Source organism: Coregonus lavaretus (assembly GCF_964263955.1).
Source record: "Coregonus lavaretus genome assembly, contig: HAP1_SCAFFOLD_2786, whole genome shotgun sequence".
Lineage (NCBI taxonomy): Eukaryota > Metazoa > Chordata > Actinopteri > Salmoniformes > Salmonidae > Coregonus > Coregonus lavaretus.
The window spans coordinates 32501-51005 of NW_028164043.1; the positions used below are offsets into that span (position 1 = coordinate 32501).

Here is an 18505-nt window from a genome sequence, read left to right on the forward strand (position 1 = left end):
ACACAGACTGTCATCAGTCTACTTCCTACCAACATGGATCTAGACTACACAGACTGTCATCAGTCTACTTCCTACCAACATGGATCTAGACTACAGACTGTCATCAGTCTACTTCCTACCAACATGGATCTAGACTACATACTGTCATCAGTCTACTTCCTACCAACATGGATCTAGACTACACAGACTGTCATCAGTCTACTTCCTACCAACATGGATCTAGACTACACAGACTGTCATCAGTCTACTTCCTACCAACATGGATCTAGACTACAGACTGTCATCAGTCTACTTCCTACCAACATGGATCTAGACTACACAGACTGTCATCAGTCTACTTCCTACCAACATGGATCTAGACTACAGACTGTCATCAGTCTACTTCCTACCAACATGGATCTAGACTACACAGACTGTCATCAGTCTACTTCCTACCAACATGGATCTAGACTACACAGACTGTCATCAGTCTACTTCCTACCAACATGGATCTAGACTACAGACTGTCATCAGTCTACTTCCTACCAACATGGATCTAGACTACACAGACTGTCATGAGTCTACTTCCTACCAACATGGATCTAGACTACACAGACTGTCATCAGTCTACTTCCTACCAACATGGATCTAGACTACAGACTGTCATCAGTCTACTTCCTACCAACATGGATCTAGACTACAGACTGTCATCAGTCTACTTCCTACCAACATGGATCTAGACTACACAGACTGTCATGAGTCTACTTCCTACCAACATGGATCTAGACTACACAGACTGTCATCAGTTTACTTCCTACCAACATGGATCTAGACTACACAGACTGTCATCAGTCTACTTCCTACCAACATGGATCTAGACTACACAGACTGTCATCAGTCTACTTCCTACCAACATGGATCTAGACTACAGACTGTCATCAGTCTACTTCCTACCAACATGGATCTAGACTACAGACTGTCATCAGTCTACTTCCTACCAACATGGATCTAGACTACACAGACTGTCATCAGTCTACTTCCTACCAACATGGATCTAGACTACAGACTGTCATCAGTCTACTTCCTACCAACATGGATCTAGACTACAGACTGTCATCAGTCTACTTCCTACCAACATGTATCTAGACTACAGACTGTCATGAGTCTACTTCCTACCAACATGGATCTAGACTACACAGACTGTCATCAGTCTACTTCCTACCAACATGGATCTAGACTACAGACTGTCATCAGTCTACTTCCTACCAACATGGATCTAGACTACACAGACTGTCATCAGTCTACTTCCTACCAACATGGATCTAGACTACACAGACTGTCATCAGTCTACTTCCTACCAACATGGATCTAGACTACAGACTGTCATCAGTCTTCTTCCTACCAACATGGATCTAGACTACACAGACTGTCATTAGTCTACTTCCTACCAACATGGATCTAGACTACACAGACTGTCATCAGTCTACTTCCTACCTACATGGATCTAGACTACAGACTGTCATCAGTTTACTTCCTACCAACATGGATCTAGACTACACAGACTGTCATCAGTCTACTTCCTACCAACATGGATCTAGACTACACAGACTGTCATCAGTCTACTTCCTACCAACATGGATCTAGACTACACAGACTGTCATCAGTCTACTTCCTACCAACATGGATCTAGACTACAGACTGTCATCAGTCTACTTCCTACCAACATGGATCTAGACTACAGACTGTCATGAGTCTACTTCCTACCAACATGGATCTAGACTACACAGACTGTCATCAGTCTACTTCCTACCAACATGGATCTAGACTACACAGACAGTCATCAGTCTACTTCCTACCAACATGGATCTAGACTACACAGACTGTCATGAGTCTACTTCCTACCAACATGGATCTACTTGGCAGCGTATTTAAATAACAGAAAATAGACTAGATGTCTGACTTATAGCTTACCTGAAAAGACATATCAATATTGTTGTACTGTGGACAGACCTGTGTGGTCAATTAGCTAAATACATGTTGACTTTCCCCCACAGCCTTTTCAACAGGCGTCAGTGGTTGCCAGGGAACAGTTTAAGGTGGACCTGCAGAGGTACCAGTCCCAACTCAGCCCGGCACAGGCTGCTGCTCTGAAAGAGGAGAGGAGACGGAGGCTGGCCAAGAGGAAAGCCATCAGAAGGAAGAGGGTGAGTGATGTGCTGTCCTAGTGAATGGAATGGCTTACTGCTAAGGCCTTGTGATAGTAGTGGTGTGTTCTGATGATGTGCTGTGGGCCGTGACAGGCCCCTCCTAGTGAATGGAATGGCTTACTACTAAGGCCTTGTGATAGTAGTGGTGTGTTCTGATGATGTGCTGTGGGCCGTGACGGGCCCCTCCTAGTGAATGGAATGGCTTACTACTAAGGAATTGTGATAGTAGTGGTGTGTTCTGATGATGTGCTGTGGGCCGTGACGGGCCCCTCCTAGTGAATGGAATGGCTTACTACTAAGGCCTTGTGATAGTAGTGGTGTGTTCTGATGATGTGCTGTGGGCCGTGACGGGCCCCTCCTAGTGAATGGAATGGCTTACTACTAAGGCCTTGTGATAGTAGTGGTGTGTTTTGATGATGTGCTGTGGGCCGTGACAGGCCCCTCCTAGTGAATGGAATGGCTTACTACTAAGGCCTTGTGATAGTAGTGGTGTGTTCTGATGATGTGCTGTGGGCCGTGACGGGCCCCTCCTAGTGAATGGAATGGCTTACTACTAAGGCCTTGTGATAGTAGTGGTGTGTTCTGATGATGTGCTGTGGGCCGTGACAGGCCCCTCCTAGTGAATGGAATGGCTTACTACTAAGGCCTTGTGATAGTAGTGGTGTGTTCTGATGATGTGCTGTGGGCCGTGACAGGCCCCTCCTAGTGAATGGAATGGCTTACTACTAAGGCCTTGTGATAGTAGTGGTGTGTTCTGATGATGTGCTGTGGGCCGTGACGGGCCCCTCCTAGTGAATGGAATGGCTTACTACTAAGGCCTTGTGATAGTAGTGGTGTGTTCTGATGATGTGCTGTGGGCCGTGACAGGCCCCTCCTAGTGAATGGAATGGCTTACTACTAAGGCCTTGTGATAGTAGTGGTGTGTTCTGATGATGTGCCGCTGAAATGGTCCAGTCCTGATGACCACCATCTTCCACTTTTAGGAGTTGAACAGTCTGGGCAAACCCAAACGTCCCCGGTCGTCCTTTAACATCTACATGGCAGAACACTATGAGGAGTCCAGAGGGATTACCATGCAGGTTAGTATTGGGGAATGGTTACCATGCAGGTTAGTATTGGGGAATGGTTACCATGCAGGTTAGTATTGGGGAATGGTTACCATGCAGGTTAGTATCGGGGACTGGTTACCATGCAGGTTAGTATTGGGGAATGGTTACCATGCAGGTTAGTATTGGGGAATGGTTACCATGCAGGTTAGTATTGGGGACTGGTTACCATGCAGGTTAGTATTGGGGAATGGTTACCATGCAGGTTAGTATTGGGGAATGGTTACCATGCAGGTTAGTATTGGGGACTGGTTACCATGCAGGTTAGTATTGGGGAATGGTTACCATGCAGGTTAGTATCGGGGACTGGTTACCATGCAGGTTAGTATTGGGGAATGGTTACCATGCAGGTTAGTATTGGGGAATGGTTACCATGCAGGTTAGTATTGGGGAATGGTTACCATGCAGGTTAGTATTGGGGAATGGTTACCATGCAGGTTAGTATTGGGGAATGGTTACCATGCAGGTTAGTATCGGGGACTGGTTACCATGCAGGTTAGTATTGGGGAATGGTTACCATGCAGGTTAGTATTGGGGAATGGTTACCATGCAGGTTAGTATTGGGGAATGGTTACCATGCAGGTTAGTATTGGGGAATGGTTACCATGAAGGTTAGTATTGAGGACTGGTTACCATGCAGGTTAGTATTGGGGAATGGTTACCATGCAGGTTAGTATTGAGGACTGGTTACCATGCAGGTTAGTATTGGGGAATGGTTACCATGCAGGTTAGTATTGGGGAATGGTTACCATGCAGGTTAGTATTGGGGAATGGTTACCATGCAGGTTAGTATTGGGGACTGGTTACCATGCAGGTTAGTATTGGGGAATGGTTACCATGCAGGTTAGTATTGGGGAATGGTTACCATGCAGGTTAGTATTGGGGAATGGTTACCATGCAGGTTAGTATTGGGGACTGGTTACCATGCAGGTTAGTATTGGGGAATGGTTACCATGCAGGTTAGTATTGAGGACTGGTTACCATGCAGGTTAGTATTGGGGACTGGTTACCATGCAGGTTAGTATTGAGGACTGGTTACCATGCAGGTTAGTATTGAGGACTGGTTACCATGCAGGTTAGTATTGGGGAATGGTTACCATGCAGGTTAGTATTGGGGAATGGTTACCATGCAGGTTAGTATTGGGGAATGGTTACCATGCAGGTTAGTATTGGGGAATGGTTACCATGCAGGTTAGTATTGAGGACTGGTTACCATGCAGGTTAGTATTGGGGAATGGTTACCATGCAGGTTAGTATTGGGGACTGGTTACCATGCAGGTTAGTATTGAGGACTGGTTACCATGCAGGTTAGTATTGAGGACTGGTTACCATGCAGGTTAGTATTGGGGAATGGTTACCATGCAGGTTAGTATTGAGGACTGGTTACCATGCAGGTTAGTATTGGGGAATGGTTACCATGCAGGTTAGTATTGGGTAATGGTTACCATGCAGGTTAGTATTGAGGACTGGTTACCATGCAGGTTAGTATTGGGGAATGGTTACCATGCAGGTTAGTATTGGGGAATGGTTACCATGCAGGTTAGTATTGGGGACTGGTTACCATGCAGGTTAGTATTGGGGACTGGTTACCATGCAGGTTAGTATTGGGGACTGGTTACCATGCAGGTTAGTATTGAGGACTGGTTACCATGCAGGTTAGTATTGGGGAATGGTTACCATGCAGGTTAGTATTGAGGAATGGTTACCATGCAGGTTAGTATTGAGGAATGGTTACCATGCAGGTTAGTATTGAGGACTGGTTACCATGCAGGTTAGTATTGGGGAATGGTTACCATGCAGGTTAGTATTGGGGAATGGTTACCATGCAGGTTAGTATTCAGGAATGGTTACCATGCAGGTTAGTATTGGGGAATGGTTACCATGCAGGTTAGTATTGAGGACTGGTTACCATGCAGGTTAGTATTGGGGAATGGTTACCATGCAGGTTAGTATTGAGGATTGGTTACCATGCAGGTTAGTATTGGGGAATGGTTACCATGCAGGTTAGTATTGAGGACTGGTTACCATGCAGGTTAGTATTGGGGACTGGTTACCATGCAGGTTAGTATTGGGGAATGGTTACCATGCAGGTTAGTATTGGGGAATGGTTACCATGCAGGTTAGTATTGGGGAATGGTTACCATGCAGGTTAGTATTGGGGAATGGTTACCATGCAGGTTAGTATTGGGGAATGGTTACCATGCAGGTTAGTATTGGGGACTGGTTACCATGCAGGTTAGTATTGGGGAATGGTTACCATGCAGGTTAGTATTGGGGACTGGTTACCATGCAGGTTAGTATTGGGGAATGGTTACCATGCAGGTTAGTATTGGGGAATGGTTACCATGCAGGTTAGTATTGAGGAATGGTTACCATGCAGGTTAGTATTGGGGAATGGTTACCATGCAGGTTAGTATTGAGGACTGGTTACCATGCAGGTTAGTATTGGGGAATGGTTACCATGCAGGTTAGTATTGGGGAATGGTTACCATGCAGGTTAGTATTGAGGACTGGTTACCATGCAGGTTAGTATTGGGGAATGGTTACCATGCAGGTTAGTATTGAGGACTGGTTACCATGCAGGTTAGTATTGGGGAATGGTTACCATGCAGGTTAGTATTGAGGACTGGTTACCATGCAGGTTAGTATTGGGGAATGGTTACCATGCAGGTTAGTATTGGGGAATGGTTACCATGCAGGTTAGTATTGGGGAATGGTTACCATGCAGGTTAGTATTGAGGACTGGTTACCATGCAGGTTAGTATTGGGGAATGGTTACCATGCAGGTTAGTATTGGGGAATGGTTACCATGCAGGTTAGTATTGGGGAATGGTTACCATGCAGGTTAGTATTGGGGACTGGTTACCATGCAGGTTAGTATTGAGGAATGGTTACCATGCAGGTTAGTATTGGGGAATGGTTACCATGCAGGTTAGTATTGAGGACTGGTTACCATGCAGGTTAGTATTGAGGACTGGTTACCATGCAGGTTAGTATTGGGGAATGGTTACCATGCAGGTTAGTATTGGGGAATGGTTACCATGCAGGTTAGTATTGAGGAATGGTTACCATGCAGGTTAGTATTGGGGACTGGTTACCATGCAGGTTAGTATTGGGGAATGGTTACCATGCAGGTTAGTATTGGGGAATGGTTACCATGCAGGTTAGTATTGAGGAATGGTTACCATGCAGGTTAGTATTGGGGAATGGTTACCATGCAGGTTAGTATTGAGGACTGGTTACCATGCAGGTTAGTATTGGGGAATGGTTACCATGCAGGTTAGTATTGGGGACTGGTTACCATGCAGGTTAGTATTGAGGACTGGTTACCATGCAGGTTAGTATTGGGGAATGGTTACCATGCAGGTTAGTATTGAGGACTGGTTACCATGCAGGTTAGTATTGGGGAATGGTTACCATGCAGGTTAGTATTGAGGACTGGTTACCATGCAGGTTAGTATTGAGGACTGGTTACCATGCAGGTTAGTATTGGGGAATGGTTACCATGCAGGTTAGTATTGAGGATTGGTTACCATGCAGGTTAGTATTGAGGACTGGTTACCATGCAGGTTAGTATTGGGGAATGGTTACCATGCAGGTTAGTATTGGGGAATGGTTACCATGCAGGTTAGTATTGAGGACTGGTTACCATGCAGGTTAGTATTGGGGACTGGTTACCATGCAGGTTAGTATTGAGGAATGGTTACCATGCAGGTTAGTATTGGGGAATGGTTACCATGCAGGTTAGTATTGGGGAATGGTTACCATGCAGGTTAGTATTGGGGAATGGTTACCATGCAGGTTAGTATTGGGGAATGGTTACCATGCAGGTTAGTATTGGGGAATGGTTACCATGCAGGTTAGTATTGAGGACTGGTTACCATGCAGGTTAGTATTGGGGAATGGTTACCATGCAGGTTAGTATTGGGGACTGGTTACCATGCAGGTTAGTATTGGGGAATGGTTACCATGCAGGTTAGTATTGGGGAATGGTTACCATGCAGGTTAGTATTGAGGAATGGTTACCATGCAGGTTAGTATTGGGGAATGGTTACCATGCAGGTTAGTATTGAGGACTGGTTACCATGCAGGTTAGTATTGGGGAATGGTTACCATGCAGGTTAGTATTGGGGAATGGTTACCATGCAGGTTAGTATTGAGGACTGGTTACCATGCAGGTTAGTATTGGGGAATGGTTACCATGCAGGTTAGTATTGAGGACTGGTTACCATGCAGGTTAGTATTGGGGAATGGTTACCATGCAGGTTAGTATTGAGGACTGGTTACCATGCAGGTTACTATTGGGGAATGGTTACCATGCAGGTTAGTATTGGGGAATGGTTACCATGCAGGTTAGTATTGGGGAATGGTTACCATGCAGGTTAGTATTGAGGACTGGTTACCATGCAGGTTAGTATTGGGGAATGGTTACCATGCAGGTTAGTATTGGGGAATGGTTACCATGCAGGTTAGTATTGGGGAATGGTTACCATGCAGGTTAGTATTGGGGACTGGTTACCATGCAGGTTAGTATTGAGGAATGGTTACCATGCAGGTTAGTATTGGGGAATGGTTACCATGCAGGTTAGTATTGAGGACTGGTTACCATGCAGGTTAGTATTGAGGACTGGTTACCATGCAGGTTAGTATTGGGGAATGGTTACCATGCAGGTTAGTATTGGGGAATGGTTACCATGCAGGTTAGTATTGAGGAATGGTTACCATGCAGGTTAGTATTGGGGACTGGTTACCATGCAGGTTAGTATTGGGGACTGGTTACCATGCAGGTTAGTATTGGGGAATTGTTACCATGCAGGTTAGTATTGGGGAATGGTTACCATGCAGGTTAGTATTGAGGACTGGTTACCATGCAGGTTAGTATTGGGGAATGGTTACCATGCAGGTTAGTATTGGGGAATGGTTACCATGCAGGTTAGTATTGAGGAATGGTTACCATGCAGGTTAGTATTGGGGACTGGTTACCATGCAGGTTAGTATTGGGGAATGGTTACCATGCAGGTTAGTATTGAGGAATGGTTACCATGCAGGTTAGTATTGAGGAATGGTTACCATGCAGGTTAGTATTGGGGACTGGTTACCATGCAGGTTAGTATTGAGGAATGGTTACCATGCAGGTTAGTATTGATACCATGCAGGTTAGTATTGAGGACTGGTTACCATGCAGGTTAGTATTGAGGACTGGTTACCATGCAGGTTAGTATTGAGGACTGGTTACCATGCAGGTTAGTATTGAGGAATGGTTACCATGCAGGTTAGTATTGATACCATGCAGGTTAGTATTGAGGACTGGTTACCATGCAGGTTAGTATTGGGGAATGGTTACCATGCAGGTTAGTATTGGGGAATGGTTACCATGCAGGTTAGTATTGGGGAATGGTTACCATGCAGGTTAGTATTGAGGACTGGTTACCATGCAGGTTAGTATTGAGGAATGGTTACCATGCAGGTTAGTATTGGGGAATGGTTACCATGCAGGTTAGTATTGAGGACTGGTTACCATGCAGGTTAGTATTGAGGAATGGTTACCATGCAGGTCAGTATTGGGGAATGGTTACCATGCAGGTTAGTATTGGGGAATGGTTACCATGCAGGTTAGTATTGGGGAATGGTTACCATGAAGGTTAGTATTGAGGACTGGTTACCATGCAGGTTAGTATTGGGGAATGGTTACCATGCAGGTTAGTATTGAGGACTGGTTACCATGCAGGTTAGTATTGAGGACTGGTTACCATGCAGGTTAGTATTGAGGACTGGTTACCATGAAGGTTAGTATTGAGGACTGGTTACCATGCAGGTTAGTATTGGGGAATGGTTACCATGCAGGTTAGTATTGAGGACTGGTTACCATGCAGGTTAGTATTGGGGAATGGTTACCATGCAGGTTAGTATTGGGGAATGGTTACCATGCAGGTTAGTATTGGGGAATGGTTACCATGCAGGTTAGTATTGGGGACTGGTTACCATGCAGGTTAGTATTGGGGAATGGTTACCATGCAGGTTAGTATTGGGGAATGGTTACCATGCAGGTTAGTATTGGGGACTGGTTACCATGCAGGTTATTATTGGGGACTGGTTACCATGCAGGTTAGTATTGGGGAATGGTTACCATGCAGGTTAGTATTGGGGAATGGTTACCATGCAGGTTAGTATTGGGGAATGGTTACCATGCAGGTTAGTATTGGGGAATGGTTACCATGCAGGTTAGTATTGGTGAATGGTTACCATGCAGGTTAGTATTGGGGAATGGTTACCATGCAGGTTAGTATTGGGGAATGGTTACCATGCAGGTTAGTATTGAGGAATGGTTACCATGCAGGTTAGTATTGAGGACTGGTTACCATGCAGGTTAGTATTGAGGACTGGTTACCATGCAGGTTAGTATTGGGGAATGGTTACCATGCAGGTTAGTATTGGGGAATGGTTACCATGCAGGTTAGTATTGGGGAATGGTTACCATGCAGGTTAGTATTGGGGAATGGTTACCATGCAGGTTAGTATTCGGGAATGGTTACCATGCAGGTTAGTATTGGGGAATGGTTACCATGCAGGTTAGTATTGAGGAATGGTTACCATGCAGGTTAGTATTGGGGAATGGTTACCATGCAGGTTAGTATTGGGGAATGGTTACCATGCAGGTTAGTATTGGGGAATGGTTACCATGCAGGTTAGTATTGGGGAATGGTTACCATGCAGGTTAGTATTGGGGAATGGTTACCATGCAGGTTAGTATTGGGGAATGTTTACCATGCAGGTTAGTATTGGGGAATGGTTACCATGCAGGTTAGTATTGGGGAATGGTTACCATGCAGGTTAGTATTGGGGAATGGTTACCATGCAGGTTAGTATTGGGGAATGGTTACCATGCAGGTTAGTATTGGGGAATGGTTACCATGCAGGTTAGTATTGGCGAATGGTTACCATGCAGTTTAGTATTGGGGAATGGTTACCATGCAGGTTAGTATTGAGGACTGGTTACCATGCAGGTTAGTATTGAGGACTGGTTACCATGCAGGTTAGTATTGGGGAATGGTTACCATGCAGGTTAGTATTGAGGACTGGTTACCATGCAGGTTAGTATTGAGGAATGGTTACCATGCAGGTTAGTATTGGGGACTGGTTACCATGCAGGTTAGTATTGAGGAATGGTTACCATGCAGGTTAGTATTGAGGACTGGTTACCATGCAGGTTAGTATTGAGGACTGGTTACCATGCAGGTTAGTATTGGGGAATGGTTACCATGCAGGTTAGTATTGGGGAATGGTTACCATGCAGGTTAGTATTGGGGAATGGTTACCATGCAGGTTAGTATTGAGGACTGGTTACCATGCAGGTTAGTATTGAGGACTGGTTACCATGCAGGTTAGTATTGGGGAATGGTTACCATGCAGGTTAGTATTGGGGAATGGTTACCATGCAGGTTAGTATTGGGGAATGGTTACCATGCAGGTTAGTATTGGGGAATGGTTACCATGCAGGTTAGTATTGAGGACTGGTTACCATGCAGGTTAGTATTGGGGAATGGTTACCATGCAGGTTAGAATCAGTGTTGAGTTATCAAATACTTTTTCATGGGTTCTGAGGCAATGGAATGGAAATATAATGTTCTTTAACATATTACATATTAACCATCTCTTTAATGGTGGTATAATGTAATGGAAATGTAATTGTATAACGCTTTCACCTGTTATAATGCTGCTATAATGCTGTCACCTGTTATAATGCTGCTGTCACCTGTTATAATGCTGCTGTCACATGTTATAATGCTTCTGTCACCTGTTATAATGCTGCTGTAACGCTGTCACCTGTTATAATGCTACTGTCACCTGTTATAATGCTTCTGTCACCTGTTATAATGCTGCTGTCACCTGTTATAATGCTGCTGTCACCTGTTATAATGCTGCTATAACGCTGTCACCTGTTATAATGCTGCTATAACGCTGTCACCTGTTATAATGCTGCTGTCACCTGTTATAATGCTGCTGTCACCTGTTATAATGCTGCTATAACGCTGTCACCTGTTATAATGCTGCTGTCACCTGTTATAATGCTGCTATAACGCTGTCACCTGTTATAATGCTGCTGTCACCTGTTATAATGCTGCTGTCACCTGTTATAATGCTGCTGTCACCTGTCATAATGCTGCTGTCACCTGTTATAATGCTGCTGTCACCTGTTATAATGCTGCTGTAACGCTGTCACCTGTTATAATGCTGCTGTCACCTGTTATAATGCTGCTGTCACCTGTTATAATGCTGCTATAATGCTGTCACCTGTTATAATGCTGCTGTCACCTGTTATAATGCTGCTGTCACCTGTTATAATGCTGCTGTCACCTGTCATAATGCTGCTGTCACCTGTTATAATGCTGCTGTCACCTGTCATAATGCTGCTGTCACCTGTCATAATGCTGCTATAACGCTGTCACCTGTTATAATGCTGCTGTCACCTGTTATAATGCTGCTGTCACCTGTTATAATGCTGCTGTAACGCTGTCACCTGTTATAATGCTGCTGTCACCTGTTATAATGCTGCTGTCACCTGTTATAATGCTGCTATAACGCTGTCACCTGTTATAATGCTGCTGTCACCTGTTATAATGCTGCTATAACGGTGTCACCTGTTTATAATGCTGCTGTCACCTGTTTGCCCTCAGGGCAAGATGAAGATGCTGCGGGAGGAGTGGACCAAACTGTCAACTTCACAGAAACAAGTAGGTCTAATGAAGTGTTTGATATACAGTACATTCGGAAAGTATTCAGACCCATTTTTCCACATTTTGTTCAGTTTCAGCCTGATTCTAAAATGGATTAAATCGTATTTTCCCTCATCAATCTACACACAGTACCCCATAATGACAAAGCAAAAACAGGATTGTAGAAATGTTAGCAATTTTTATTTAATTTTTTAACCCCCCACATTTACAGAAGTATTCAGACCCTTTACTCAGTACTTTGTTGAAGCACTTTGACAGTGTTTACAGCCTCAAGTCTTCTTTGGTATGATGCTACAAGCTTGGCACACCTGTATTTGGGGAGTTTCTATTTTCAGGTCTCTCCAGAGATATTCGATCGGGCTCTGGCTGGGCCACTCAAGGACGTTCAGAGACTTGTCCCGAAGCCACTCCTGCGTTGTCTTGGCTGTGTGCTTAGGGTCGTTGTCCTGTTGGAAGGTGAACCTTCGCCCCAGTCTGAGGTCTTGAGCGCTCTGGAGCAGGGTTTCATCAAGGATCTCTCTGTACTTTGCTCCGTTCATCTTTCCCTCGATCCTGACCCAGTCCCTGTCCCAGTCCCTGCCGCTGAAAAACATCCCCACAGCATGATGCTACCACCACCATGCTTCACCGTGTGGATGGTGCCAGGTTTCCCCCAGATGTGACGCTTGGCATTCAGGCCAAAGAGTTCAATCTTGGTTAAAGGCCTGATTGGTGGAGTGCTGCAGAGATGGTTGTCCTTCTGGAAGGTTCTTCCATCTCCACAGAGGAACTCTGGAGCTCTGTCAGAGTGACCATCGGGTTCTTGGTCACCTCCCTGACCAACGCCCTTCTCCCCCGATTGCTCAGTTTGGCCGGGCGGCCAGCTCTAGGAAGAGTCTTGGTGGCTCCAAACTTCTTCCATTTAAGAATGATGGAGGCCACTGTGTTCTTGGGGACCTTCAATGCTGTTGAAACCTTTTGGTACCCTTCCCCAGATCTGTGCCTCGACACAATCCTGTCCCGGAGCTCTACGGACAATTCCTTCGACCTCATGGCTTGTTTTTTAAAATATAAATATGGTGGTGGTGTAGATGTAGTTGTATAAATATGGCTGTGTAAGGGCTATTTTACCAAGAAGGAGAGTGATGGAGTGCTGCATCAGATGACCTGGCCTCCACAATCCCCCGACCTCAACCCAATTGAGATGGTTTGGGATGAGTCGGACGGCAGAGTGAAGGAAAAGCAGCCAACAAGAGCTCAGCAAATGTGGAAACTCCTTCAAGACTGTTGAAAAGCATTCCAGGTGAAGCTGGCTGAGAGAATGCCAAGAGTGTGCAAAGCTGTCATCAAGGCAAAGGGTGGCTATTTGAAGAATCTCAATTTGTTTAACACTTATGATTCCATATGTGTTATTTCATAGTTTTGATGTCCAGTATTATTCTACAATATAGAAAATAGTAAAAATAAAGAAAATGTATGGTATATAGTGACTGGTTCTGTAGGTGTGGTATATAGTGACTGGTTCTGTAGGTGTGGTATATAGTGACTGGTTCTGTAGGTGTGGTATATATGTTCTACATCAAAATGCAGACTGACACAATATAGTCCCAACTTCTACTTGGCCAGCTGATGAAAGTTTGCACCTGTTCAGATTTCTGTGATGCTGTGTTTCTCTGCTGGCATCTGTCACATGCAGCACCATTCACGGCGAAGGAAGTACGTCACGTCCAGCTTTCAGTGCGGGAAAACTGAATTGACCTTCAAAGATTCTCTCCTATCCGCACCACATCAGAAGATAGTTGGAAAGAGGAGGAGATGGATGGATTCTCTCCTATCCGCACCACATCAGAAGATAGTTGGAAAGAGGAGGAGATGGATGGATTCTCTCCTATCCGCACCACATCAGAAGATGGTTGGAAAGAGGAGGAGATGGATGGATTCTCTCCTATCCGCACCACATCAGAAGATGGTTGGAAAGAGGAGGAGATGGATGTATCCAGTATAATAGACGTTAGAAAAACAAAGTCATATAATCACTAGTTAACACTCCCGCTGGATGGATCCCCATTAGTTCCTGCCAAGGCAGCAGCTACTCTTCCTGGGGTTTATTATGGATCCCCATTAGTTCCTGCCAAGGCAGCAGCTACTCTTCCTGGGGTTTATTATGGATCCCCATTAGTTCCTGCCAAGGCAGCAGCTACTCTTCCTGGGGTTTATTATGGATCCCCATTAGTTCCTGCCAAGGCAGCAGCTACTCTTCCTGGGGTTTATTATGGATCCCCATTAGTTCCTGCCAAGGCAGCAGCTACTCTTCCTGGGGTTTATTAAGGATCCCCATTAGTTCCTGCCAAGGCAGCAGCTACTCTTCCTGGGGTTTATTATGGATCCCCATTAGTTCCTGCCAAGGCAGCAGCTACTCTTCCTGGGGTTTATTATGGATCCCCATTAGTTCCTGCCAAGGCAGCAGCTACTCTTCCTGGGGTTTATTATGGATCCCCATTAGTTCCTGCCAAGGCAGCAGCTACTCTTCCTGGGGTTTATTATGGATCCCCATTAGTTCCTGCCAAGGCAGCAGCTACTCTTCCTGGGGTTTATTATGGATCCCCATTAGTTCCTGCCAAGGCAGCAGCTACTCTTCCTGGGGTTTATTGTGGATCCCCATTAGTTCCTGCCAAGGCAGCAGCTACTCTTCCTGGGGTCCAGCAAAATTAAGGCAGTTATACATTTTAAAAACATGAATACATTCATAACAGATTTCACAACATATTAAGTGTGTACCCTCTGGCCTCTACTCTACTACCACATATCAATAACACAAAATCCATGTGTGTGTATAGTGCGTATGTTATCGTATGTATGCACACAGCTGACGGACTGTGATGTTATGTTTCAGGTTTACATGCAGCTGGCGGAGGATGACAAGGTGCGCTATAAAAATGAGATAAAGTCATGGGAGGAACACATGATGGATATCGGACGGGAGGACCTGATCAGACGGAAAGAGACCCGCAAGAAGAAAACCGCCACTAAAGGAGGCAAAAAGAAATCCAAAGTGAAAGTGGTGGAAACCAAAGCTGCAGGAGCGACTACAGCGAGGAGCAGGAAAAAGGCTTGAGTTGTTCTGGAGAGGAAGGGTTCTGTTAGAAAGGCAAGTTACCGTCCCAAATAAAAGTCATTTTGTTTCAGTTATCAGTTGTAAATAATCATAGTGTCCTATCAATGCTCGTAGCACCTCCAACTGTGAAAGAACCTTCAAGGCATCAGTCTGGGAAAGATCAGGAAACATTAACATTCTCAGTTTCTGCAGAATTATGAGAATTGACTTTGCTTTATTGTAAACTATCATTAAAGCAGTGTTCTTTCTAGTATGAAAATATGAATTATGTTGAAGTTAAGTTCCTGTCATCAGGGCCACGTTCTGTATATGACATCCTGTACAGGCTAGTCTATACTAGATACAGGGCCAGGTTCTGTATATGCTGTCTCTATACATGACATCCTGTACAGGCTAGTCTATACTAGATACAGGGCCAGGTTCTGTATATGCTGTCTCTATACGTGACATCCTGTACAGGCTAGTCTATACTAGATACAGGGCCAGGTTCTGTATATGCTGTCTCTATATGTGACATCCTGTACAGGCTAGTCTATACTAGATACAGGGCCAGGTTCTGTATATGCTGTCTCTATATGTGACATCCTGTACAGGCTAGTCTATACTAGATACAGGGCCAGGTTCTGTATATGCTGTCTCTATATGTGACATCCTGTACAGGCTAGTCTATACTAGATACAGGGCCAGGTTCTGTATATGCTGTCTCTATATGTGACATCCTGTACAGGCTAGTCTATACTAGATACAGGGCCAGGTTCTGTATATGCTGTCTCTATATGTGACATCCTGTACAGGCTAGTCTATACTAGATACAGGGCCAGGTTCTGTATATGCTGTCTCTATATGTGACATCCTGTACAGGCTAGTCTATACTAGATACAGGGCCAGGTTCTGTATATGCTGTCTCTATATGTGACATCCTGTACAGGCTAGTCTATACTAGATACAGGGCCAGGTTCTGTATATGCTGTCTCTATATGTGACATCCTGTACAGGCTAGTCTATACTAGATACAGGGCCAGGTTCTGTATATGCTGTCTCTATATGTGACATCCTGTACAGGCTAGTCTATACTAGATACAGGGCCAGGTTCTGTATATGCTGTCTCTATACATGACATCCTGTACAGGCTAGTCTATACTAGATACAGGGCCAGGTTCTGTATATGCTGTCTCTATATGTGACATCCTGTACAGGCTAGTCTATACTAGATACAGGGCCAGGTTCTGTATATGCTGTCTCTATATGTGACATCCTGTACAGGCTAGTCTATACTAGATACAGGGCCAGGTTCTGTATATGCTGTCTCTATACATGACATCCTGTACAGGCTAGTCTATACTAGATACAGGGCCAGGTTCTGTATATGCTGTCTCTATACATGACATCCTGTACAGGCTAGTCTATACTAGATACAGGGCCAGGTTCTGTATATGCTGTCTCTATATGTGACATCCTGTACAGGCTAGTCTATACTAGATACAGGGCCAGGTTCTGTATATGCTGTCTCTATATGTGACATCCTGTACAGGCTAGTCTATACTAGATACAGGGCCAGGTTCTGTATATGCTGTCTCTATATGTGACATCCTGTACAGGCTAGTCTATACTAGATACAGGGCCAGGTTCTGTATATGCTGTCTCTATATGTGACATCCTGTACAGGCTAGTCTATACTAGATACAGGGCCAGGTTCTGTATATGCTGTCTCTATATGTGACATCCTGTACAGGCTAGTCTATACTAGATACAGGGCCAGGTTCTGTATATGCTGTCTCTATATGTGACATCCTGTACAGGCTAGTCTATACTAGATACAGGGCCAGGTTCTGTATATGCTGTCTCTATATGTGACATCCTGTACAGGCTAGTCTATACTAGATACAGGGCCAGGTTCTGTATATGCTGTCTCTATATGTGACATCCTGTACAGGCTAGTCTATACTAGATACAGGGCCAGGTTCTGTATATGCTGTCTCTATATGTGACATCCTGTACAGGCTAGTCTATACTAGATACAGGGCCAGGTTCTGTATATGCTGTCTCTATACATGACATCCTGTACAGGCTAGTCTATACTAGATACAGGGCCAGGTTCTGTATATGCTGTCTCTATATGTGACATCCTGTACAGGCTAGTCTATACTAGATACAGGGCCAGGTTCTGTATATGCTGTCTCTATATGTGACATCCTGTACAGGCTAGTCTATACTAGATACAGGGCCAGGTTCTGTATATGCTGTCTCTATATGTGACATCCTGTACAGGCTAGTCTATACTAGATACAGGGCCAGGTTCTGTATATGCTGTCTCTATATGTGACATCCTGTACAGGCTAGTCTATACTAGATACAGGGCCAGGTTCTGTATATGCTGTCTCTATATGTGACATCCTGTACAGGCTAGTCTATACTAGATACAGGGCCAGGTTCTGTATATGCTGTCTCTATATGTGACATCCTGTACAGGCTAGTCTATACTAGATACAGGGCCAGGTTCTGTATATGCTGTCTCTATATGTGACATCCTGTACAGGCTAGTCTATACTAGATACAGGGCCAGGTTCTGTATATGCTGTCTCTATATGTGACATCCTGTACAGGCTAGTCTATACTAGATACAGGGCCAGGTTCTGTATATGCTGTCTCTATATGTGACATCCTGTACAGGCTAGTCTATACTAGATACAGGGCCAGGTTCTGTATATGCTGTCTCTATATGTGACATCCTGTACAGGCTAGTCTATACTAGATACAGGGCCAGGTTCTGTATATGCTGTCTCTATATGTGACATCCTGTACAGGCTAGTCTATACTAGATACAGGGCCAGGTTCTGTATATGCTGTCTCTATATGTGACATCCTGTACAGGCTAGTCTATACTAGATACAGGGCCAGGTTCTGTATATGCTGTCTCTATATGTGACATCCTGTACAGGCTAGTCTATACTAGATACAGGGCCAGGTTCTGTATATGCTGTCTCTATATGTGACATCCTGTACAGGCTAGTCTATCCTAGATAGTCTTTGTTAAGAGACTTGCCGGCTGAAGAACAAGACAGCGTTGACATACCAGTTACAAGTTACTTTGCTTGTAGAATGTATTAGTGTTTTCCTGCGTAAAAGTTGCCTCATGTTTTGTATCTAATCTTTTATTAAATAAACATTTACATACATTTTCAAAATAAATGACACTTCATATACACCATGTTTATACAGTGAAAACAAATTGGGGGGAAATCGACCAAGGTACATAAGAAACGCTGTATGATGAAAGTAAACTATGTACAATATCTACACATTAATGCTCACATTTTATAATACAACTGTGTACAATATCTACACATTGATGCTGAAAAAGGTGAGTTAGAGATGTGCTGATTG

The 18505-nt window shown here is 44.4% G+C and overlaps 1 protein-coding gene across 1 annotated transcript in view; it reads left to right on the plus strand.

The window, feature by feature from the left end:
• Nucleotides 1-18505, plus strand: part of LOC311117510 (transcription factor A, mitochondrial-like) — a 32505-nt gene that overhangs the window by 4705 nt on the left and 9295 nt on the right. Inside the window, exons 4-7 of the mRNA XM_084192430.1 lie at nucleotides 2034-2183; nucleotides 3170-3265; nucleotides 11968-12024; nucleotides 14900-15154. Of these exons, the coding sequence (XP_084048556.1) occupies nucleotides 2034-2183; nucleotides 3170-3265; nucleotides 11968-12024; nucleotides 14900-15121 (525 nt within the window). The 3' untranslated portion in view covers nucleotides 15122-15154. The remainder of the gene's footprint in view (nucleotides 1-2033; nucleotides 2184-3169; nucleotides 3266-11967; nucleotides 12025-14899; nucleotides 15155-18505) is intronic.